Here is a 23,476-nt window from a genome sequence, read left to right as displayed (position 1 = left end):
ACTCTCATTTTTTCACTACAGTTGGCAGCCCTTTTTTACGATATTCATAAATTGTTTTGCGAATTACAATTGCATATCTTCGCATATTAAAGAAGTAATCGCGTGTGTTTACCAAATTAAAGTTATAAACAATTTAAAGAGTGTTATCAACATGTTCTGCAAAGTAGGAAGGCAGCTGGGCCAGCAGATAGGCCAGCAAATACGTTTGACATCTCGCCGCATGTTAGCCACCACAAACACTTTATACAAAGGTAGTTAAAACACAGCGTGACATAATGTTTATCTAGTAAAATAATTATTTTTGCAGATGCCGCAGCCAAAGCAGAGTCAGAACCGGCACCGCCTAAAAGCATACTCGTGGAGAAGGATAAAAATATTACTTTAATCGGTATTAATCGTCCCCAGCAACGCAATGCCATCGATTCGAGTACCGCCTCTCAGCTTTGTGAGGCATTCTCCGCCTTCGAGGCGGATGATACCTCGCCGGTGGCCGTCCTGTATGGTGTGGGTGGATCGTTTTGCTCGGGCTTTGACATTCTTGAGATCAGCACCGACGAAAAGGAGGAGATAAGCGTTGATATTCTGATGAGACCCGAGGGATCTGTTGGTCCCACACGTCGCCAGATTAAAAAGCCGGTAATTTGCGGCATCAATGGCTACTGCATAGCCAATGGTCTGGAGCTGGCGCTCATGTGTGATTTGCGCGTCATGGAGGAGTCCGCTGTGCTGGGTTTCTTCAATCGGCGCTTTGGTGTGCCGATGCTAGACGGTGGCACTGTTCGCTTGCCCGCCATGATTGGACTCTCCCGTGCGCTGGATTTGATACTCACCGGACGCCCGGTGGGTTCACAAGAGGCGCATGATATTGGCCTAGTTAATCGTATTGTGCCCACAGGCACAGCGCTGGGCCATGCACTGGAGCTGGCCACTTGCTTGGCCAAATTTCCACAGCGTGCACTCAATCATGATCGCAACTCGGTTTACTCCGCCGCGTTTGAGACATCAACGTTCCACCAGGCGGTGCAGAACGAGGTAATGTACACATCACGCGAAATCATCGAGGACATGCAGAACGGCATCAAGTGGTTTAATAATAGTGAGTAGCTTCTTGTTTGTTGGTAGCTACAAATTTAATTTGATAACTTCATTCCATGCAGCGTTCAAGGCAGACACCACACATTCTTGGCTGAAACGCGACCGCTCCATGGCTGACTGGGATGATGAGGATGTGGCAGAAGCAGCAGCTCAAAAGGAGACCAAAAAGCAGGAGGAAGAAGCAGCACTTCTTAAGGCTGAGAAGCAGAAACTGGCAGAGAAGGCGCTCAAGAAGTCCAAGAAAGCAGTTGAAGCTAAACCTGAAGAAAAGTCCAGCGAAAAGGACAGCAGCAAAGTTAGCAGCGAAAAAACAGATCCAACCGAAAAACCAAAGGATAAATAAGGGCAACCTTAGTGTATAGAACTAAATTAAAACATTTTGTATATAATAACATCCTTACATGCAGTTCAGAACTGACAAACTTGAATTTGTTAATTTATTTAAATACATAACCGTGAACACTGAAACTATAAATATAAACATTTTTCAACTGACTGACTGACACTGATAATTCATTAAGAAAATCTTTGGAAATTCATTAAGTGTGATTCAAGTTGTATAGTATATATGTATATTTTAGGCACAATATATTCGATATTATTTTCAAAGTTGTAATCGGAAAAGCTCTACAACATTTTCCTTTCATTTGAGCATCAATGGAGGTTTTAGGTAGTAAGAATATATTTTCCCTTTTCTCCCGACTGAAAATTATAGAAAAACTTTCAATCCAGGCAAAGCCGGGTAATGCCGGCATTTTCATGAACTCAGAGCCAGGTGGCTTGTACGCACGACATCTAGATGGCGCTTTGGTTATCAGTAAGTAATTGATTTTAGCAGCGAGATAACCCGACTATCACGGTGTCAGCAGCCACACGTCGAGATTATGACTCAGATTTGACACCTAGACGCCTTCAAGATCGAGCGATCTTGCGCTACGTGCACTTTGAATTGCCATCGGGCATGTGCTCCAGCCGCATACGAGAGTGTTTGTCCACAGTTCAATAGGAATAAATTGCAACTATGAGAATTTCATTAAATCTGATTAAGTACAGTCATTAGTAGGTTTTATTCTGTAATCTGTTCGCAATGTCAACAGAGTTAAACAAATGGGCATATTTTGATTGAAAATTTTTGTATAAATACTGCGAGCAGGCGATGTTACAGTTTCAAACTATTTTCCATATTTTAGACGTGGTTGTGTCGCCAATTAAAACTGAAATTCTAAAATAAAAAGCTAAGCGAATTTAAGTTTAAAGAAGAAGGTAAATGGAAGAAGGCATCAAATTCGCTGTCATAATAAAACGTGCCCACAGTAAAAAGTCAGCTCTCTCCGGTCGTGGATGGCAGCAGTAAAGTTTGGTTCTTTGGTTTTCAGAAATTCTTCAATTGGCCCAAAGTACTTAGAGTAATTGTTGACTGGCTTCAGTCGCTGTATTTCCGCGAACAAGTGCAAATAGAATACTGATAAAACTGAATGTCATACACTTAATGCGAGCCTTTTAAACAACCATTTGATATTTAATTGCAAAAAGCACAGAAACACCGTCCTTATAGTGCGAACTACATGTTCATATCGAGAGCTTGAGAGATAAATAAGCCACATACCTAATTTGCTAGCTCCAGCCTATGTATTTGCTGAGTTCGGGGAGGCTAGATCAATTTCGTTTGAATGATGCCTAATTGCCGCTTGAATTACAGAAAAAATGCCACCAAACGCCGTACCCGGCCCGTCCAATGTGCTGGCCACATGCCCCGAAGCGGAGCAACTGACGCAACTGAGCAGTGAGAATGCGACGTCTTCCAAGCAGACCGGTGTGCTCTTTGAGGGTGATGCGGATACCAACGACTGCGCCTTGGATGTGGATGTAAAAAAGTTGAAAAAGGCCGAGAAACGCAAATTGAAATTGGTTTGGCGTAACATAATTCTCTTTGGCTATTTACATTTGGCCGCTGTCTACGGCGGCTTTTTGCTATTAACTCAGGCCAAATTGGCCACGGTTGTCTTCTGTAAGTAAAGACTTTCTTTCCCTTTCCGTACTTTGCTTTGACCCACTTCTTCTTTGACATCTTTGCAGCCATTTTCCTATATACTGCGGGCATGATTGGCATTACCGGCGGTGCTCATCGTCTCTGGGCTCATCGCTCCTACAAGGCAAAGTGGCCGCTACGCTTGATTTTGGTCACCTTCAATACGATCGCCTTTCAGGATGCCGCCTTTCATTGGGCGCGCGATCATCGTGTGCATCACAAGTTCTCCGAAACGGATGCCGATCCGCATAATGCGACACGTGGCTTCTTCTTCTCGCACGTCGGCTGGCTGCTGTGCAAGAAGCATCCCGATGTGGTCGCCAAGGGCAAGAGCCTGGATGTGTCCGATCTGCGCGCCGATCGCATACTCATGTTCCAGCTTAAGTGAGTAGCTAATAGCAACTAATACAAATCCAACTCTGACTAATCTCGGTATTTGGCAGACACTATTTTGTTCTAATGCCGCTGGCCTGCTTCATATTGCCCACCATCATACCCATAATGTGCTGGAACGAGTCGTTGTTGTGCTCCTGGTTTGTGGCCACCATGTTCCGCTGGTGCTTCCAATTGAACATGACCTGGCTGGTGAACAGCGCCGCCCACAAGTTCGGTGGACGCCCTTATGACAAGTATGTATTACCTGTAGTTGTGAATATATATATAAAACATATTTATTACCTATGTACAGGAACATCAATCCCTCACAAAGCCCATATGTATCGGCCGTTACCTTTGGCGAGGGCTGGCACAACTATCATCATGTCTTCCCCTGGGACTACAAGACAGCCGAGTGGGGCAAATATACGCTAAACATGACCACAGCATTCATCGATTTCTTTGCCAAGATCGGTTGGGCCTATGAACTGAAGTCGGTGGCGCCGGAGACCATTGAGCGGCGAGTGCGTCGCACTGGCGATGGAACACACGAGCTGTGGGGTTGGGGCGACAAGGATCTAACCTCAGAGGATGCACAGCACGTGCTGTTCGTTGACAAGAAGGCAGCATAGAACCTTGTGCCTGGGCACAAACAAACTTAATTATTATAACAATATTCTAATCTTAAGACATAATTACTTAATACAACGGGTTATATTTTCGATAGTAACAAAAACATATACAACAATATACATAATTAACTCTGATATCGCAATTGATGGATTTCGCTGGTGCGGTAATCGCTTTGTATGGATTGTGACGGAATTGTTATTGTTACGTCTAGACGGCTGGGGCCTGCAGGTGTTGTCGTGCTGATAAGCATTATCTCTAGCCATGTGCGTTCTAGGATTTGCTTTCGGGGCTTAGACAGCGTCAAAGTCTACGGTAGTATGGGACCGTTCTCTTTCTCGTACTTCTTCATCTTAAGATCTAGGATATGCAGCACAACTTCGGCCAGCGCCCTTGGCTGCACACCTGCCTCTATTAGCTCAACGCAAATTTCCAGTGCTTCGGTCGAGAGGCGCGTGTTGATTAGCTCCGACATGCCATGGACTGCAATGCGCAGGGATGGCGATTTGTTTACAACACTCTTCACCGTGCCTTGGTCAATAACTGCTGGGCCGAGTTCCTTATTCTGTCGGCTGTCGGTTTCATCCTGCTCAACCTCAGTATTGTTAAACTTATTATTTTCATTTTCATCCTGCTTTGACTCCCCAACTCCAGAATTGATCTCCATATTTTGGCTCTCATATTTGTCCATATTCTGCGTTTTAAATGCAGGTGTGTTTACCTTATCATCACTTGGCACCTCGGGTGCAGCATTCTCTTCCGTATTATGATCCCCATTTGGCTTCTCGATTTCAATTTCTCGATCCTGATTTGGATTTGTAGTAGTCCTGTCCATATCCTGTTCCCTATTCGACTCACTGGGTGCAGCAATGACAACCTTACTTTGAACATATTTTGGCAAATCATCTGGGGCAATGTTTACCGTTCCAAGATTCTCATTTGGCTCCTTAGCAATATTTGGGTCCTCATTTGGCTTCTCGTGTGCAGCAATGATTTCCTTATTTTGATCCTGATTTGCTTTCTCGAGAGGATTTTCGTCTTCGCCGCCTTGCTGAGACATGTTGTGGCGGCACCAGGGCAAATGCCAATTGCGATGGAACTAGGAATTATGCAGGTCAATAGGCGCAACGATAGGTCATCAAGCTGTGTATGCTATCGATTATAATTAAGTATCCTGCCGATACTGAGTAATCGTTGTAGACATACGAAATATATGGATTATTTTATTTTTTTGACAGCTGATGCAAACAGCTGTTAATGACTTTGTTTTTCGCAAAGACAAGATAGGTAACAATCAGAATAATGGAAAAGTACTAGAAAAGAATAACAAAAAAAATATAGCAAGCATAAGCAAACAAACATTAATGTGGAGCTAGATGTCAAATCGAAAGGTAGAGGTCACACACATATGTAATATCTTTAATATTGAGTTTATATCAACGGCATTTAAATCCCAACAGTTTTTACTACACTTCACAAAAATTTTATGATTTTTGTGAACAAAATACCTTACTATAAAATTACTTTATATGTAAATTAAGCTTTTTCAGTTTGCAAATATTGGCACAAAAAGTTATTTTAGCTAACCTCTAAAGAATTAATTTAATTTTGTAATTAGCAGATGCAGTGTACCTTTCAATATATAAATATATAAAACTTGTTACATATGTGCCTTACGCGACATTCGAGGTTTATTTTAACTGTTTCCTTAATATCGATACATTGCCCATGGCATTGAGTTTAAATATCGAGTTGATGGGGCTCGATATTTGCTTGTCAGCAATCCCGATACTTGGCATCTCTAATAATTAACTCACAGGCATTAATTGCAAGCAATTTTGCAGATTTCGGATATCTACCACAAAATTAATAAATAATCGTATCAAGTAAGTTGTTGCATATATATCAATATATATATATATATAAGTTTTGATTGACCTTGTGCAAAATCAAACATTGTAGTAGCTAGAGGTTGCCAAAATCTTCAGTAGCTGAGCTGAACACGTCCGCAGCTCGCTTTAAAGGTTAAAGGAATATATGTATGTATGTATATGCGAAATAACAATATTTTTTGTTTAGAAAGATTAGAACTGTGTGTCTGATGCGCAGCACAATCACATAGTGACACATTACTTTGCATGCAATGACGCAAGGTTTGGATTAGATTTCCCCCTAGGCATTGCTTGAAATCACGCGTTTTCTTTTAAAATGTTGCACAAATACACATCCATATGTCAATTCTATATAAAATAAATATATAGTTTAAGGGTTAAACAATTGACGTTCAGCTGTTGAGAACGAGCTGAACAGGCGCTAAAACGATTATAATCACGTTTAATCAAATTGACTTCAGAGTTCATCTGCCTTATAATTTTCCATGCGACCAATGCGCATATGCATGTCAAGTTACATTATTTGGAAAATTGTACAAACATATGTATATACTATAAGTATTGCATGTAGAAATTGCTTTTAATGTAGCTGCACGGACATCTGAAGCACGAATGTCGTTTACGTTAAAGCAACAGCTGTGCATATCGTTTACGTTCTTCGCCCAGTTATGCGTATTTAAAAGTATTTCACTATTATTTGGTTTAGCGAAGAATATGTCTCCGCTTTACCGTGCATATATACTTATTTATGTTTACCATATGCTGATCTTTGTCTTTTGTTAGACTTGACCAGATAGGCAAGCAGAAGTTGTTTGTTTAACAAAGCCAAACCATTAAATCACAAAACAAAATTTCGCAGAACTTTTAAATACTCTATTCTGATTGATCGGAATGCTAAGTGATATGAGAACCTAATACTTATATATATCTAATCAGATAATGTGAAAGGTTTCATGCCAAGATTCTCTTAAATTTCAAACATTTACATTACATTATATGCAAACTATTTATAAAGAACAATAGCATATTTCGCCTTGCAAATAGGGTATAAAATATCTTCTGTGGGGAGTTTACTTTTATTCAGTTTATCAACTTTTTTTCAATAGGTCAAAGTACAAAAGTGAACACGTTTGAAAGTTAACTATCAATATTCACTCAAATGGATTATTAATAGCATTACTACTCTGAACCCATATCAAAGATTATAAGTTAGTAATATTATTTGTACGATATCTATACAAATATTTTTATAACGGAGTACAGAGTGCATGCTTTGGAAATATATTTAAATTGTTGTGTACCTCCAGCAAATTTAACAATTTCCTTTTGGCCAGTTACATTATTAAAATTGATCTATTAACGATGCCCATAAGTTATTTGCGTAGGGCCCAAAATGCGATTTCAAAGTCATTTTCATTCATTATTGTGCTTTAAATTGATCCCGCAATATTTGCGCACTTCTCTGAGAAATGCATACGTGCAAATCTGAATGTTTGTTATCATCTCACAGCATCTCAATTGATCTACACCTGTATGTATGTACTTATGTTTAAGTGCTGATAAGTACATATACATATGTATGTATATGACAGATTGGCGTAAGCAAGCTTCGGGCGTATCAACAAATCGAAAGAAAGGGGCAGTAAAAGTTTTGCGTCGCTGCCAACGTCAAAGTTTTGCTCTGCGAAGAAAAAAAGTTTAAATTTTCACCACGCTGCCCAAGTTGCTCTCAGTTAGTGTTGAGACCGTAGAGCGTGCGGACGTATTAACGTTGGCTGTTCGCTTGTTACCCATACAAAAACTCAGTGCAAAAACAGTGACAAACTACAGTTTTTATTTGATTTTTACTTGAAAGAAAACCCGCGAAAAGCAAGGTTTATTAGCTTTGTCAACAAAACAGGTTAGTATTCGTTGCCGTTTGGCAGTTGCGACAGGATTTTCAAGTGTTTATGTAAACCATTAACTAACCCAAACGTGTGACTGTAGCCAAGTGACCAAAGAATATATAGAGAAAAAGACACTACCAAAAAAAAAGTGTTGTTGCGTTCTTCTTCTCTCTTACAGCCAAAAAAGAAAAAACTGCTATAAGTACTTTTTATTGCGCCCAAGCGATCCGATCATCAAGCATGCTAATCATTAAATTTTGAAGCTTGATTTTTTTTTTTTATAAGCTTCTCTTAACTTGTGAAGGCTGTACTTTAACGGTCAAAGCGTCTATTTGTCGAAGGTTAGAGACCTAGGCGCAAACACTCGGGGCCTTTCATAGTTAGCTTGGGGCATTTAGCTACTCGACCATGTACATATTTAACATACTAATATTATGACTCGCAGACTATACAATGAAACATAAATTATTACCGAAATATGCATATGTTATTCTTATGCCACGGTTGATTTGTTAATATGTATCTAAAAAGAGCGTACAGCCTAACATTATGTTAGCTCAATTACAGTTTCCGGAAATTGAAATGCACGTTTTTTTGTTATCGTAATGAATTCCGGCTAATGAACCCATGTTGTAAAAACTTAAAATGCAAAAACTGTATGGCGCACTCACTACAGTGTTGAAACATTCAATCAACAACAATGTAATATGACTTAATTAACATGAACTTTGTTTTTACAAAATGCTCCGCTTTAGCCTTGTTAATTGTACACTTACATTTAACGATGTGTCGTGTATCTAGCTAAATGCAACCAAATTTAACATATACTAAATTGAACAAGCTGCCGGAAAGCTCTTTTTTTCGCAAAATTAAGCACACAATTTAGCAGATTAGACGCATCAATAGAAAATGACCGAGACGACCCGATTTTACGCGTTGAGCAGAGCGAATCACGCTGTTGCAACGTGATGCCGGTCGGCGAATTAAGCTCCAGCCCAATTTCTCTTTCTCTCTCACGCTCTCTCGCTCTGTGTGTACGGGCATTGTCGCCAATGGGACTGCGTCAACTCAAATTTCAAGTTCAATATCAAAGCGGTTAGGCTGTATCACAGATACGAGGCCCGACATAATGAAAACTGGCAAAAAAAAAAAAATATGCAGGCATAGGCAGACGTTTGCCGGTTTTGCCACATTTCATGGTGCGTCTCTCTCCGCAAGAATAAACAGATGTTTACTTCACTTGTGCGCCATAGTAGAAAAGCTTTCGTAGGCGATCTTCTCTTTTAGTTATTTTCTAAATATTCTTTGAATTGAAAGTATACACACACACATACAACAATATTATACAAACAAACTCAACCGTATTTCTTGTTCTTGCTATCGTTCTGCCTCTGTCTTGCACTTTTGGTGGGTCGACCGAGTCTGGCGTAGACATCGTATGACTTCAAGCACACGTACACACACGTGGTTCATGTATCAATGTTATGATGTACGTACAAACCTACATATGTACATGTATGTGTATATGTTTGTTCTTTTGCATGTATGCGTGAGTGCAATGCAACCTCATCAATGCATTTTACAATGGAAAAAATACAAGCTTTGTTTTTCTTTGCCTGCTTAAGTCGACGTGTTTTATATTTTCGTTTATTTATTTAATTTTTTTTCTTTCTGTATATCAGTAACACATGATATTTCATCAGATTTTTGTTAAACCAGCAACTGGCCATTAGACCCATATTACCCGCTAAAAATGCGAAGCGATAAAGCAACGTGATTGAATGTCGTCAGTTATCGGCAGAATATAAAACCCTGACCCTGAATAATATATAAGCATCATTCGATGTCTGCCTTTGTATAGCTTATATTTCTTCTCATCGCTGCACACCTGTAAAAGCTTACCGGCACAACAAACCAATTTGGGTTGACCAAAGCTTACGCAAACAAAAAGCTTTAGCATACAGTTGCTTGGTGGCTTATGCGCAATTTTTCTACTCAACAGTTTAAAACTTAACCCCCAGTTGGCAGGTTGTCAAATAAGAACTTTTTATAAGTGAACAAAGGTAAACCAAACCAACCAGCCGCTCTGTAGCTGCATGTGTTAATATGTGTGTATGCATAAAATAAATAAATAGTGCATCTGCTAATTGATGTCGGTTTGCTTTTGCTTGAATAACAGTTATTATAGTCTCTTTAATTCCTAATTGCTGTTGCTAAGGTGTTAGTCTGTTTGTATAAGAAATTTGAAGCTAGGAAATTTTCCATGGCACAGACACACGCACACGTTAGCAAGCTAATGCCTGGCCTTCACATAAGGCGCCCAGTGACCCACATGTGTGTTTGTATGTGCCTACACACAAACTTGCAGAGGTGTGAATTGTGTGAGTCGTTTTCGACTGCAGTTGGCGCTCTCCGTTGATGCCGTTGTTGTTATTGTTGTTGTTGTCATGCCGACACTTTAATTATTAACCGTAAAATCTCTTAATGGACAGACGCCTTGAGCAGCCATCTGCATTAGCCGGTCGCACATTAAAGTCCCAATTTTTTTTTTTACCTTTTCAAAACTCCCCTTTTTTTTGCTCGTATGATAATTTTGTTGTTGTAAAATATCCCTGTTCCAGACAAACCAAATTTTTAACCAGGGAAATTTAGTTTAAGCTGGACTACAAAATAAAAGAGCAAATCAAGCAAAATTCACGACAATTTCTGATTTTGGTTATTATATTTTTTATGTCAAAATAGTGTCTCTTTAAAAAGCAATTTTTATTATGAAAATACATGGAATAATGTTTTAATTATAAAAAAAAATATGTATACCTGAAACCGAGAGTGTTCGCTCAAGCGCGCTTTCACTGTGTTGGCAGTTATCCTTCGCCAAGGACATGCACAAATTTATTGATTTTTTTCCATCAGCCTGCCTCAACGTAGGTCATGGTGCTCAAGGCTTAGCCTGACAATAAATTGTTCCATACGGCAGCATATTGCAAGGTAAATTATTGTAATTAACGTTAAGTAACGGGCAGCAACAATTTACGAGCTGAGCAATAAAGACCAGGCGGCCACGACGACACCTTTAAGAGCGCGCCTAGGGTGGCAGCTATAGGTAAAGCGTGTCAAGTTCAGCTTAGCCAATTTGTTTAGTTAATTGCCCAACCAATTAATTTGAAATTTAATGTGCATTATGTTATTGTTTTGTTTTGTTTTATTTTGTTGCAGTAACTGGTGCCACAATATGCCGCCCAACGCAACCGCCGGAGGGCAGTCGATTACCGACTCGCTTATCTCGGCCGCTGCCACAGCAGCCGCCGAATCGGAGCAGAATCCCACCAAGCTGCAGCAGGACTCGACCGGTGTGCTCTTCGAGTGCGATGCCGAGACCATCGATGGCGGCCTCGTAAAGGACATCGTCTCCATGAAAAAGGCCGACAGGCGAAAACTGAAACTCGTCTGGCGCAATATAATTCTATTCGGCTATTTGCACTTGGCCGCACTCTACGGCGCTTGGCTGATCTTCACCTCAGCCAAATGGCAGACAATTGCTTTGGGTAAGTGGACAGACACGCAGATAGCCTCAATCACCTCAATCATCAATATTTTCCGATGTTTATTCATTTCTGACATCTTTCCGTCGCGTGCCGCGCATTAAAATTGCGAGGTTATCAGCGTGTTGTTTTTTATTTCAAATTTGGCGCTGATAACATTGAGCAAAGTCGTATCGTAGTCCGCAAGTCCAGAATCAAAATTAGCATAATGCCTAATTCAACTTGCATGTTTAATGCGGTTTGATTATAAAACGTATTCAAGTGAACGCTCTCCAAATAGAACACTTCGATTGCAAAGGTGTTTCTCATTTGCAACTTAAGAAGTCCTATTTGCTTTTATCAACTTAACTTATGCTTAATATATCTCTTAAAATTGCTGTTCAATAATCAATGAGAGAATATAAGTAAAGAAAATTAAATTCCCTTTTCTTGTTTGAAATGCGCATATTCTGATTGGGTTCTTATTTAAAGAATGCCTAATTTACGAGGTCAGGCGGAACTCTATTTCTAGCTGTTCCAAGTATAGACCCTTGCCCTTGCCCCATTATTCATCCGACTAGTAGCAGTTGTTTTGCTGTCAACATTCTTAGTGTAAAGAAACAATTAGACTTAAACGTAGAGCGTACAAGTTCTTACACACACACACACACACACACACACAAACACACGAACGTATAATACACTTGTACAAAACAAATGGATAACTTTCGAGTGCCCCGCAAGGTCAATCGGCATGTGCTGAAGGCCGTCAGATACATCACTGATAACGAGGATCTGGAATATGCGCCATTCTCAGTCATACAAGAGCACGTGAAGTACTCGATGCGTAATGGAAATCCTGTGCATCGTCTAGATGATTGCATCAAATCCTCGCTGCATAACTTGACCTTTCTGGGCATACTCTCTGCCAGCGATGATAGCAAATCATATGCCATACGCAACATTGGGGACATGCTTATTAAATCAAAGAATCGAGCGCAAATTGATCATGATCAGCCAGAGCCAGTGTAAAACTGTTTATTTATATTTGTAAAATGAAAAAATTATAGTAGTAATGGGAAAATACATATTAAACAACTCGCTAATTTTATAATGCCATAATCGTTGTTAATTTGTATTAACTAAGATATATAATTAATATCCTTATGCTCTTTTTACAGCTTTCATTCTTTATGCTGTCTCTGGCTTGGGCATTACTGCTGGCGCTCATCGTCTGTGGGCCCATCGTTCGTACAAGGCTAAGTGGCCGTTGCGCGTGATTTTGGTGTTATTCAATACGGTGGCCTTCCAGGATGCCGCCTTCCATTGGGCTCGCGATCATCGTGTGCATCACAAGTACTCGGAAACCGATGCCGATCCACACAATGCCACACGTGGCTTCTTCTTCTCGCATATTGGCTGGCTGCTGTGCAAGAAGCATCCCGAGGTGAAGGCCAAGGGCAAGGGTGTTGATCTGTCCGATCTGCGCGCCGATCCCGTCCTGATGTTCCAGAAGAGGTGAGTGCTTATACCAATTTGTCTACCTTTGGCTCAATTATGTTCTCGCATTTAGACACTACATGATCCTGATGCCCCTGGCCTGTTTCATTCTGCCTACTGTGGCGCCCATGTACTTCTGGAATGAGACCTTGATGAATGCCTGGTTTGTGGCCACCATGTTCCGCTGGTGCTTCATTCTGAATGTGACCTGGCTGGTAAATAGTGCCGCACACAAATTCGGTGGCCGTCCCTATGACAGGTGAGTCAATATCTGGAAGAGCCGCAGTAGCATTTTTTTGACTGCTTTCTACTTGTTATTAGATTCATCAATCCTTCGGAGAACATTTCTGTTGCGTTGCTCGCTTTCGGTGAGGGTTGGCACAACTATCATCATGTGTTCCCCTGGGACTACAAGACCGCTGAGTTTGGCAGATATTCGCTAAATCTGACCACGGCCTTCATTGATTTCTTTGCCAAGATTGGCTGGGCTTACGACCTAAAGAGCGTCTCCCCCGACATTATCAAGAAGCGTGTGAAGCGCACCGGCGATGGTACCCACGCCACCTGGGGCTGGGGCGATAAGGATCAGCCCAAGGAGGAGATCGATGATGCCGTGATTACACACAAAAAGAGCGAATAAATTAAAAGCGTATTTCGCGCTAAAGCCAGAATGAATTGAATCAAATGATAAACAGAATCAGAGAAACAACATAATGAAAGAAAATTTCAATTTTACACATGCCGGCTAAAGGATATTCAAAGCAGCATAGCAAAAAAAAAAAAAACATACAAACAGAAACCCTTTAAATAATTTTAAGAAATGATGTTGTTGATAAATATCTGTTGTTTATCAATAACTGTGTACCGTCTGTGTTAAACCAGCTCTGGAAATTGTTTTTTCGCTCCACATTTGATTTATTGGAGATGCATGGAGTCAGTCGATCTGGACGCCAGCCAAGTGTACAAAGTACCCCGCTGGACAGCAACTAGACGGCAGCCAGAAAAAAAATTATCTTTATACTTATACATACACATACCATGCTATATACTATTACTTATGTTATAAACAAAAAAACAAATTTTGATTTATGGTTCAATTGGAAATATATCGAGCCTCACTCCAGTTTGTAGCAAGCGAAGAATTCAATTAAATGTAATGAAATTGATTATAACTATAAATACCTGCAGAAAGAACACACACTCTACAAAAGATTTTAGTATTTATAGTAAACCAAAAAGAACTAACACAAAAGGAATCATTATATATTATATGTTTACGATATAATAAACGATCTATGTTAGACACACAAAACCTCTTGAACACTTACATGAATTTTGCAAAATTGTTATAAATAAAATCGAAAATCTCTTCGTTTTAGCTTTTAAACAGTAGACTTTGCCTTTCACTCGAAGCTCAAACAGTCGACGCCTGTTTGGGACTTCACACAATATTTCCGAAATTCGTACAGAATAGAACACAATCTATATACGAAGCAAATGAGAATATAGTAAGAATTTTACAAAAAAAAATTAACTCTAACAAAATTATTGTTTTAACATTCAATGTTTGACATGGATCAGTTCAATGTGCCCAAGAAGGTCAACCGACACGTCTTTAAAGCCGTCTCCGTATTGCAGACTTCGCGGTCGGGCTTCGTGTCTGCCGAGCTGATCAACCAGCACGTTAAACGCCAATTGCGCCGCAGCAAGAATATGCCCAATTTGGATGGCATCATACATCAGTCGCTGGCTAATCTGACTAATCTTGGCGTGCTGGCCTGTACTGGCTCCTCGGATTATGCCATACGGCACACCATCAAGTGCTCCACCGATGAATATTCTCTGGTATCGATTCCCATGTCCAAGGTAGATACCTCGGCAGCAGCATCTCGCAAGCGAAGCCCATGTTCCAATCCGGTGCGAGTGATTAGCGCCGATTCAGCGGGTAATGTTAGGCTAAGTAAACGGGTACCGCGCAACAGGAAAGGTTCGGTCAAAACCGTTAAACGTGGTCCTGCATCGAGGACAAAGCGAGTACGTGCTCCGTCTCTGCGCCAAAAAAGGAGTAGCCAACGTCGGCCGTCGATAATGTGCATTGCTTGCCGCTCGGCCCTAATGGATTTGGTCAAAATATGTCAAATGATTAATCAGTGCAGTAGCATGGACGCACACGTAACTCCAAGGACAAGCGGAACACATATGGTAGCTGAAAACGAAGCTGACTTGCACCGTGAATCCGCTATACCCATGGCCATGGAAATAGAGCCTGATGTAGTTCCCCAGGATTCGCCTATGTACGCACCAAGCTATGATAATTCTCAAGGTTATCACGCCAATCATTCTGCTTAAGATGCTCTGGCTTTAATTTAATTTATATAAGCTTTGAGAAAAAAAATTCAAAATATCCCTAAAAATGTTTGTATTCAAATAAAATTTACTACACATCAAGCCGCCTGATTTTCGATCGTCCAAACAATCGATTATTGCAAATACTAGATTGTGGCGGTTGCTCGTCAGTCGATTAAACTGAGCAGCTGATGCTGTTATCGTATTAACAGTGCCATTTTGAGCTAACATTAACATTAACATTATAATTAACATTGTGTATATTTACACATTCTCTTTTTTATTTCAATCCACTCTCAAACCTCATCACATACACATTAACCCAACGTCAAACTTTTTGGTGTCTTTCGATTTAAATTCTCCGTGAAGCTTCTTTTGGGTTGCTAATTATTGTTTAGGCAATTGTTTAACAATATGCATAAATAAAATTGTGTTTTTATGTTTTGATTTTAACCCGCGCTGAGCATCAAAATTCGTTGTCGCTGGTAACGTCTCCGTCGCCTCCTCCGTATCAGTCATCGTCTTGCTTGTGACGTCAAATGCTGCGCGTCTGATATGCACAATATAAACAAATAAATAAAACTACACAAAATTGTACTAATCAAGACAAGTAAAGAATAAATACAAGTCAAAATGGAGATGAAATTCGTAATGATAATAATACTTGGCTTTGGTTTTATGTTTGTTTTTACTGCATTTCAAACAATGTGTAATATTGAGGTAAGTTCTGAGTGTGCGTCCGGGCTTTTGTGTGTATGCGTGGGCGTTGTTGACAATCCCTGCGCCAGAGCGCTATTTTCGTCCTTGTCCTTGCCAATAGACGTTGTAGTAGCCTTGGCATACGTGGCGTCGTCGTTTGTCAGTTATTGCCAGCCAACTCCCACTAACTAAAACACACACATACACACACCCACAACCACATATTAGCTGATGCACACAAAGAAAGCGATTCATTCAATTACCATTTGAGTAAATTACACTGATTTCAGTCTGTGTAAAGTAACGGGCTGCCCTAGATGTTGTTGTTGTTGTTGTTGTATATCGTGTTTCTAATCAATTCTAAGACGCTGTTTGCTAAAGCTTCGGCTCGTTAGTATAATACGATAATATTTCATGACTGATAACGCAATATTTTGCAGCCGCTAACTTCATTCATCATTTATTTGGTCGCATATGCATAAATACATTTAATGCAATTGGAGACTTGCTTGCATTCAATTGACGAGCTCAAAAGTCAACTTCCATTACGAGTCAACTCCCTTTGTCAAAGGGCAGATTGTCAATTAACTGGCGGCGAGATGCTTCTCACAGTGTAAACGTGCTGACATTGATAGGCCTTTGTGGTCCGATAACAAGAAAACGCCCACACAAATTAAGCTTGTGTTATGGGGTATGCCTTTGTATTTGCTTATTCCCTTCTGACATTATAATAATTACAAACATTTAATGTTTTTTATGGCTGCATATATATAGCTTCATTACTGCGTCCATTCACATGTTGGCTTACATAGCGGTTTATTCAGGCTTTTGTCCGGGTTCTGTGTTAACAGTGTTAAGATGAAGGTCGCTCGTTGTGTATACATACATATACATATACATATATGTATGTATAGAACTAAACTGCGCTGTGCGAATTCAGTTATTCGAAATGCCTTGCAAATGATTGCAACATTTTGTCATTACATTTGTAACACCTATAGCAAATGCAGCATTCTGTTTCTCTACATTTTTAACATGTTCATTTAAAATGGGAATTTTTTAGAAACAAAACCCCAATATTGTAACCACTTTCAGTACCCTTAGTATATTTTTTCGTCCTAGCAAAACTATTTTGAACTTCAAGCAAAAGCATTAATTAATATAGAATTTTTTAGATACAGTTTTTATTATTAGAATAAGCGGTTTTTAACTGATTCCGGAAAATGTTTAGCCAAAACAAGTGTATTGTTACGTCGGCGCGTTAAAATAACGTGTTATTTCAATCGTCTTTTTTTTTTTGTTGAAATTCAGGTTTTTTGTTTTGTATGCTAAGCACTTTTTTATCGCTTGCCTTTTGGAAAGCAATCTGAAACGGAATAACTCAATGCAGTGTGTTTTATATTGAACATTTACTCATCATAATTACATTCTGTTATGGTACGTAGTTCATTGAACCGTTTTCAAAAACCGTTATGGTGCAGCTTTAAATTTGAACCTGTGACGTTTTTTGAATCTTCACTGCTTTGTTTGACAGTAACCAAGTTTTATTTAATTAATGAGCAGAGTATTGTGTATATATGTACATATATTGCATACATGTAGCTCTCACTTTTATAGCAACCTGTACTTTGTGCAATTTGCCCTCCAGTTGATTCGTTTCTTGTTTTCTTTTTATATTGTTAAATAATTTACTACGCTCCACATCGAAGTGAGTTGGAATTCCAAGCAGGGCGTGCACCAAACACCGCTTACAAAACTTATAGAGGAATAAAAACGATCGATCGACCAGTCGTAGCCAATACATACAGTGTATATACTATATCTGTGTGGCCCATTAGAGCGCAATTTTGGTGCAAAAGGCCTTGGCATGTGGCGCAATCTATCCATAGGCACGCTAGTACACTTACTATGGACTTATCCAAGAGCTGCGTAAAGCTAGCGATTATCTTGGAAATTCGAGAACTGACCCAAAAATAAATTCGGATAACTCCAACTACTATGCAAATATAAAAGAAAATCCGTAAATGCTCTCTTTAAAATATTTTTAATGTGATTAGCTCGCTTCAAAGCGCGGACTTATCTGGTTCGTTTGTGCAAGCATACATAACATACGTATGTATAATCAATGTAAACAAGCATTCAAAAACGTAAACTGTTAACAACATGTACAACTGCTTAACATTCAATTACTATGTATGTGCGCACATGTCAAAGGGAAATTAAGAAGGAACCAGTTCGCTTAGCAACAAGCAATGCTACAAATTTGTAACTGTAAATACATATTTAACGAATTTTGGTCAGTTTATCAACCCGATCATAACTACTAATTTTCCACATGATTGCGCAATCAAGTACAAAATATTGTTCACAATGTAGGTTGCAAGCAACTGTGTGTGTGTGCGCTAACGCATCAAAGTCAACTCTTTCAATGTCATTGCAAATGCAAGTTCGCCGCACACACACACACACACACACTCACACACAGCATACATGCACAGGCTCAAGGCCAGACTGACCAGCGTATGCATTTGGTTAACATGCAAACAGAAATACAGCGCACACACTAACATAAATATAGCAAAAGTGTTGTTAAACGACGCAAAACTGCGCCTGTCCCATTGGCCGAGCATAATAACCGTTAGACGCCAACTGCAACGTCATTACTCAACCCAAAAAAGTGGGTGCGCCATAGACGAGCCCACCAGGACCCCCGCCCACCTGCTCCCCCCTCATTGTAGTTGTCTACAACAGAAAGAAAAAATAAAAACAACTACCCAATGAAACTTGTTTCAGCATTTTGTTTTCCAGGCCTTCTTTTTGGCGCCACATTCGTATTGTTAAAGAGTTGTCGCACCAGTTGATATTTGCGTAACATGCGCATAACTCTTTATATCAGATCTCGGCGCTCAATAGGTTTGCAGCAGCTTTTAATTCCGGCTGCGTTTTTGCAGTCTTTACTTTTGTTTATAGTTTGGGCCATTGACTTTCACATGGCTGCATACATACATACATACGTATGTTAAGGCCTTCTTTTTTTAAGACTTTGTCTCTCATGTAGTATTTGCACAAAACTTGACCCACTTTTGAAAGTGCAACTTTATTTTTTTTTTCATTTCTTATTTTAATGTTCATTGTTTGTGTGCTCCAGAGTCGCCATTGAGCTGATTATAACTCTAGTTCTCTTATCAGTTTATTGTTGTTGTACGCATTTAAGACTAACCAGCGGTATTTATGATTACATAAAGCTTATATGTATACGTATGTGTGTGTGTGTGTGTAGGTGCAAGTCTTATGGATTTGTTGAGGCTCTGATAACAGCGATTTATAATATGGAAAGCCGTAATTCATAGATTTTTGCTTAATAAATACCAATTTTCGTCAAAAGATAACACCTTTTATTTTTCATTAATGGCAATTAAAACTGTTGGAATTGGTTTTAGAATCAAACTTGGTCGCATCGCCAACAGGAGAGTGCATCATTTTTTGGAGTGCCGACTGTTAAATACCCTTGCAAATGTGTGATATTTTTCTTTCTTTTTAAACAACTTTTGTTTGTTGGACTTAAATGATATAGCTGTCAGATGTTGATAAGCGTGTTCAATTATAGTAATTAAATGCCAAGTTCGGTTAGCTTAGGAAATACATAAAAATTCAAAGCTCACCTTATGAAAATATTAGCAAATATGTTTTAAATTGTTAACTACGATACGATACGTAGCTGCGTTTTAAGCCTGCGTGTTGATAAATTCCTGCATTCACAACAAAACATTTGACTTTCACTTTCCCCACTGTCATTGACTTTTTGCACACGTCCGACAATCTCGAGAGGGGGCTAGCTGAAAGATCAACAAAGTACCTAGTTCTTGGCGTACTACAGATAATACAGCTGACAACTTGACTTCTTAATGGGCACAAGGACTGGCCGACAATACGTACGGTGCGTAATCAATGCAAATCGTATTGGTGTCAGAGTCAAGTAGACGATAACGATATCATTTCGTTTTCAAAACTTTCAGACACAATCCTTCGGCTTGAGCGTGGAAAATTTTTTGCACAGACAAAACACGTTTCGTCGACGTCTGTGGCACGTAATTTTCCATAAATACTAATTAATTCGCATGCAAAATGTGGCAGCGGGGCAGCCATGCAAGAATTTTCAGCTGCAGCTGTCATTGCACTTGAATTTAGCCGTAAAACTTGTTTAAAGCTGATTTGCAAATTGACTAAAAATATATTTATAAACACATAAAGGTATACATACAGCTATGTAGTTGACAAACTCAGGCGCAGGCGTGATCTAGACAAAAGCCGTGCCCAAATGGAAACAACGCCCACCACATCCGCATCCGCATCCGCATAGGAAACGCTTAAACTGGAAGTTTCAGCTAGTCTAACCCTGAGCAGTCAGCACGTGCTTAAAATTCAAGCAAATCATTTAAAATCTATATGGTATTTGTATAACCTGAAAACAGGTGAATGAAAGGGCGGGTATATTGGTTTTAGTAGCAGAAGGCCATCCCCGGCATTATAAAGTATAAATTTATTCTTGATCAGGATAGTTTACAATACGAAAATTAAAATAGAAGCTCTTGAAAATCTAAGTTCTTCTTAATTCGATAAGTGACATAACTTAACTGAAATTCGATAAATATCGATTTTCAACCTCTTTCTGTAAATATGAGAGCTAGAGAAAACAAAAGTTCACATTTAAAAAAAAAAATTATATTATACTTTCTTTGATAGCATCTCCCATTAATCCCAAAAATGAATACAAGTTTTATTGTTGTATATAGCCTTAAGTTTTGGTATATTTACACATTTGAAACATGTCCGATACATGCATTTTAGGAGTTATTTTAGAATGCATTCTTCAAAATTTGTGCTAAGGGGAAAAGGTCTTATCGTGTGTATATGTATGTATGTATTTGAATGTTTGTACATTTGTTGCAAACATGACTTTAGGGTATCGTATAACCAGTCATTATTGACTAAATGACTTATTTATGTGTATACGTGTGGATAGAGGTATGTATTGCAAAGCTGGTTGCAGGACATCTTCTAGTCGGTCATTCCTGACTTAAAACCTGTTCGTATATGTATGTGTGGATATAAGTAAGAATATACATACTATATATATAAGCCAGTGGCAGGGTATCTTCTAGTCGGTCATTCTTGACTAAATGACCTTTTCGTATGTGCATGTGTGGATAGAAGTGAGAGCGAATATAAATATATTGCAAAGCAGGATATCTTCTAGTCGGTCATTCCTGAATAAATAACTTATTTGTATGTGAATGTGTGGATATAATATATACATATATTATTTATAAGCCAGTGGCAGGGTATATTCCAGTCGGACATTCGTTACTAATTAACTTATTTGTATGTGCATACAAACATTATATAAAAGCCAGTGGAAGGGTATCTGCTAGTCGTTCATTGTTGACTAAATAACTTACTTGTTAGTCACTTTTGCTCAGAACATGTTTATTGAATTTGCGGGACACGTTTTGATACAAATTATTTTGCATAATATAATAATTAAATATTTTATTTACTACGCAGAAAACCATATTGGATAGCATATCGCAGGAGGATGACAGCTTTAAAGGCGATGGCTACACCAGCCTGGCCATACTCTATCTGTTCTTTTCACTCTCCAATTGGCTGGCGCCATCCTTCATATCCTTTACAGGACCGCGCGTGGCAATGGTTGTGGGCGCGTCCACCTACACGTGAGTACTTGTCACATTTGTGTATGCACATATAGCAATAAATATCCTTGTGCTACGTTCCGCAGGCTCTTCATGATCACATTCCTGTTCCCGTCGACGGCACTGCTGTATGTGGCCAGCGCCGTGCTGGGTCTGGGCGCCTCGATCACCTGGACGGGTCAGGGCACCTATTTGGCGCGGTGCAGCAATGCGGAGACAATTTCCCGCAATTCGGGCATCTTTTGGGCCCTGCTGCAGTGCAGCATGTTCTTTGGCAATCTGTTTGTCTACTATCAGTTCCAGGACAAGACGCACATCGATACGGAGACGCGTAATCTGGTCATTGGAGTGCTTACCGGTGTGGCTATATTGGGCATTGTGTTTTTGGCTGCGCTGCGCTTCATGGCCAGCAATGCGGAACAGGATAACGAACTGGAGCACCAGCACACGGGCTGTGGCCAGGCGCTGTATGCTCTCAAACTGGCCGGCAAACTGTTCTGCACCAAGCGAATGCTGCTGCTCAGCCTGGCTTTCTTCTATACAGGTGGGTTTCGATCAGCTAATTTGTCGACTGTTCCGCCTTTAACTGGATTTATGTTTGACTTTAGGTCTGGAGCTCTCGTTCTTCAGCGGCGTGTTTGGCTCGTCCATTGGCTTTACCTCGAAAATCGCCTCAACGCCCAAGGAAATTGTTGGCCTGGTGGGCATTTGCATTGGCGTCGGCGAGGTCTTTGGCGGCGGCTTCTTTGGCATTTTGGCCTCAAAGACGACACGTTTTGGACGCGATCCGATTGTTATTGCCGGCTATGTGCTGCACATGGCTGCCTATCTGATGATATTCCTCAACTTGCCCAACAGCGCACCGTTTACGGATACCACCGATATATCTTATTTGGATCCACCCAGCGCCACCATGGCTCTAGTCTGCGCCTTTCTGCTGGGTCTGGGCGACGCCTGCTTCAACACCCAGGTCTATTCCATGCTGGGCGGCGAATTTGTTAACAATCCTGTGGGCGCATTTGCTCTATTCAAGTTCACACAATCCGTGGCGGCGGCCATCAGTTTCTTTTACTCCTCGCACTTTGGCCTGTACGTCCAACTGGCCATTCTGGTGGCCACCGGCACCATTGGCACAGTCGCTTTTGTTATTGTTGAATGGAGCTTTAAGCGGGAGCATCGCGAAATGGAGAAGTAGATTAGTTTGTCGCTTGCAGAGTAGTTTAATTCGTAACAAATTTAATGCTGTTTGTATGTAAGATTAGTACTTGTATTGAAACTGAGATTGCTTAGGGTAATGCACGCTTTTGTGTGTATATATATATATATATATATGTATCTGCATACATATGTATGTGTCCTATGTACGTATGAATGCATATATGTTCATTGTTTGTTAAAACCCTTCGTGCGTGCATTTGCACGTGCGCCGGCGTCTTCCTATACATATGCAATAATAGTTAATTGTTGATCGCTAATGTTGCTATATGTATGAATGTTTGTTTTTTAATGTTGAACATCCAAAACGTAATCATAATTGTAGTTGTAATTGTTTTTTATATAAATTTATAAATATATATATGTATATGTGTATGTATTTGTTTATCTATGTTAATTTATTTAATGCATAAAAGTAAACGTGCAATTGTAAATTTATATTGTCTACAATAACAAATGCAGCGCGCAGTTTGCATATGCACTGCGAGCATTAAATATACACGTATTTGACGATAAAATCGTACGACTTTTGTTTTTTTTTTGAAAAATATGCCTATTTGAAATCTAAGTATTT

General features: G+C 39.7%; 6 protein-coding genes across 8 annotated transcripts; 5 read left to right on the top strand and 1 right to left on the bottom strand.

Moving 5' to 3' along the window:
• The first annotated feature begins 38 nt into the window (after positions 1 to 38).
• Positions 39 to 1,590, top strand: Srlp (Spliceosome-ribosome linker protein). The gene is made up of 3 exons (XM_064697050.1): positions 39 to 251; positions 308 to 1,096; positions 1,158 to 1,590. Exons 1-3 carry the CDS (start codon positions 152 to 154, stop codon positions 1,436 to 1,438), a joined length of 1,170 nt encoding a protein of 389 aa, XP_064553120.1. The 5' UTR covers positions 39 to 151; the 3' UTR covers positions 1,439 to 1,590.
• A 1,209-nt stretch (positions 1,591 to 2,799) lies between these two features.
• Desat2 (Desaturase 2) lies at positions 2,800 to 4,274 on the top strand. Its single transcript, XM_064697051.1, has 4 exons — positions 2,800 to 3,103; positions 3,172 to 3,508; positions 3,568 to 3,753; positions 3,813 to 4,274. Exons 1-4 carry the CDS (start codon positions 2,800 to 2,802, stop codon positions 4,129 to 4,131), a joined length of 1,146 nt encoding a protein of 381 aa, XP_064553121.1. The 3' UTR covers positions 4,132 to 4,274.
• Positions 4,195 to 5,405, bottom strand: LOC135438666 (uncharacterized). Of its 2 annotated transcripts, XM_064697056.1 has the most exons (2): positions 5,052 to 5,186; positions 4,195 to 4,986 (listed from the first exon to the last, which is right to left on the bottom strand). In XM_064697056.1, the coding sequence occupies exons 1-2, from the start codon at positions 5,096 to 5,098 to the stop codon at positions 4,440 to 4,442; spliced, it is 594 nt and encodes a 197-aa protein (XP_064553126.1). In that variant the 5' UTR covers positions 5,099 to 5,186; the 3' UTR covers positions 4,195 to 4,439. The 2 variants fall into 2 exon arrangements, with proteins under 2 accessions (XP_064553126.1, XP_064553125.1); XM_064697055.1 differs by having other exon boundaries at positions 4,195 to 5,405.
• Positions 5,406 to 5,994: 589 nt separating this feature from the next.
• Positions 5,995 to 14,320, top strand: Desat1 (Desaturase 1). Of its 2 annotated transcripts, none has more exons than XM_064697184.1 (5): positions 5,995 to 6,015; positions 11,124 to 11,452; positions 12,610 to 12,946; positions 13,002 to 13,187; positions 13,250 to 14,320. In XM_064697184.1, exons 2-5 carry the CDS (start codon positions 11,140 to 11,142, stop codon positions 13,566 to 13,568), a joined length of 1,155 nt encoding a protein of 384 aa, XP_064553254.1. In that variant the 5' UTR covers positions 5,995 to 6,015; positions 11,124 to 11,139; the 3' UTR covers positions 13,569 to 14,320. The 2 variants fall into 2 exon arrangements, with proteins under 2 accessions (XP_064553254.1, XP_064553252.1); XM_064697182.1 differs by lacking the exon at positions 5,995 to 6,015 and adding an exon at positions 7,760 to 7,921.
• Positions 14,321 to 14,342: 22 nt separating this feature from the next.
• vrs (versager) lies at positions 14,343 to 15,376 on the top strand. The gene has a single exon (XM_064697185.1). The coding sequence runs from the start codon at positions 14,492 to 14,494 to the stop codon at positions 15,275 to 15,277; it is 786 nt and encodes a 261-aa protein (XP_064553255.1). The 5' UTR covers positions 14,343 to 14,491; the 3' UTR covers positions 15,278 to 15,376.
• A 188-nt stretch (positions 15,377 to 15,564) lies between these two features.
• LOC135438743 (UNC93-like protein MFSD11) lies at positions 15,565 to 23,420 on the top strand. The gene is made up of 4 exons (XM_064697181.1): positions 15,565 to 15,994; positions 21,539 to 21,708; positions 21,774 to 22,231; positions 22,296 to 23,420. Exons 1-4 carry the CDS (start codon positions 15,908 to 15,910, stop codon positions 22,880 to 22,882), a joined length of 1,302 nt encoding a protein of 433 aa, XP_064553251.1. The 5' UTR covers positions 15,565 to 15,907; the 3' UTR covers positions 22,883 to 23,420.
• The last annotated feature ends 56 nt before the right edge of the window (positions 23,421 to 23,476 follow it).

This window comes from Drosophila montana, unplaced genomic scaffold (assembly GCF_035044405.1).
Source record: "Drosophila montana isolate Dmon_TW-CO22-7 unplaced genomic scaffold, ASM3504440v1 contig_3848_1, whole genome shotgun sequence".
In the NCBI taxonomy this organism is placed as follows: domain Eukaryota; kingdom Metazoa; phylum Arthropoda; class Insecta; order Diptera; family Drosophilidae; genus Drosophila; species Drosophila montana.
Note: the sequence above shows the minus strand (reverse complement) of the source record. Positions and strands in the feature narration are given on the sequence as shown.

Excerpts from the sequence above, each read along its gene's own strand:
- Desat2 (XM_064697051.1), top strand. The coding sequence starts at position 2,800 with ATGCCACCAAACGCCGTACCCGGCCCGTCCAATGTGCTGGCCACATGC. Across the intron at positions 3,509-3,567 it reads ATACTCATGTTCCAGCTTAA|ACACTATTTTGTTCTAATGC; the intron begins GTGAGTAGCTAA and ends GGTATTTGGCAG. Across the intron at positions 3,754-3,812 it reads GGTGGACGCCCTTATGACAA|GAACATCAATCCCTCACAAA; the intron begins GTATGTATTACC and ends ACCTATGTACAG.
- vrs (XM_064697185.1), top strand. The coding sequence starts at position 14,492 with ATGTTTGACATGGATCAGTTCAATGTGCCCAAGAAGGTCAACCGACAC.
- LOC135438666 (XM_064697055.1), bottom strand. The coding sequence starts at position 5,189 with ATGTCTCAGCAAGGCGGCGAAGACGAAAATCCTCTCGAGAAAGCAAAT.
- Desat1 (XM_064697184.1), top strand. The coding sequence starts at position 11,140 with ATGCCGCCCAACGCAACCGCCGGAGGGCAGTCGATTACCGACTCGCTT. Across the intron at positions 12,947-13,001 it reads GTCCTGATGTTCCAGAAGAG|ACACTACATGATCCTGATGC; the intron begins GTGAGTGCTTAT and ends TCTCGCATTTAG. Across the intron at positions 13,188-13,249 it reads GGTGGCCGTCCCTATGACAG|ATTCATCAATCCTTCGGAGA; the intron begins GTGAGTCAATAT and ends ACTTGTTATTAG.
- LOC135438743 (XM_064697181.1), top strand. The coding sequence starts at position 15,908 with ATGGAGATGAAATTCGTAATGATAATAATACTTGGCTTTGGTTTTATG. Across the intron at positions 15,995-21,538 it reads AAACAATGTGTAATATTGAG|AAAACCATATTGGATAGCAT; the intron begins GTAAGTTCTGAG and ends TTTACTACGCAG. Across the intron at positions 22,232-22,295 it reads CCTGGCTTTCTTCTATACAG|GTCTGGAGCTCTCGTTCTTC; the intron begins GTGGGTTTCGAT and ends GTTTGACTTTAG.
- Srlp (XM_064697050.1), top strand. The coding sequence starts at position 152 with ATGTTCTGCAAAGTAGGAAGGCAGCTGGGCCAGCAGATAGGCCAGCAA. Across the intron at positions 252-307 it reads CACAAACACTTTATACAAAG|ATGCCGCAGCCAAAGCAGAG; the intron begins GTAGTTAAAACA and ends TTATTTTTGCAG. Across the intron at positions 1,097-1,157 it reads CATCAAGTGGTTTAATAATA|CGTTCAAGGCAGACACCACA; the intron begins GTGAGTAGCTTC and ends CATTCCATGCAG.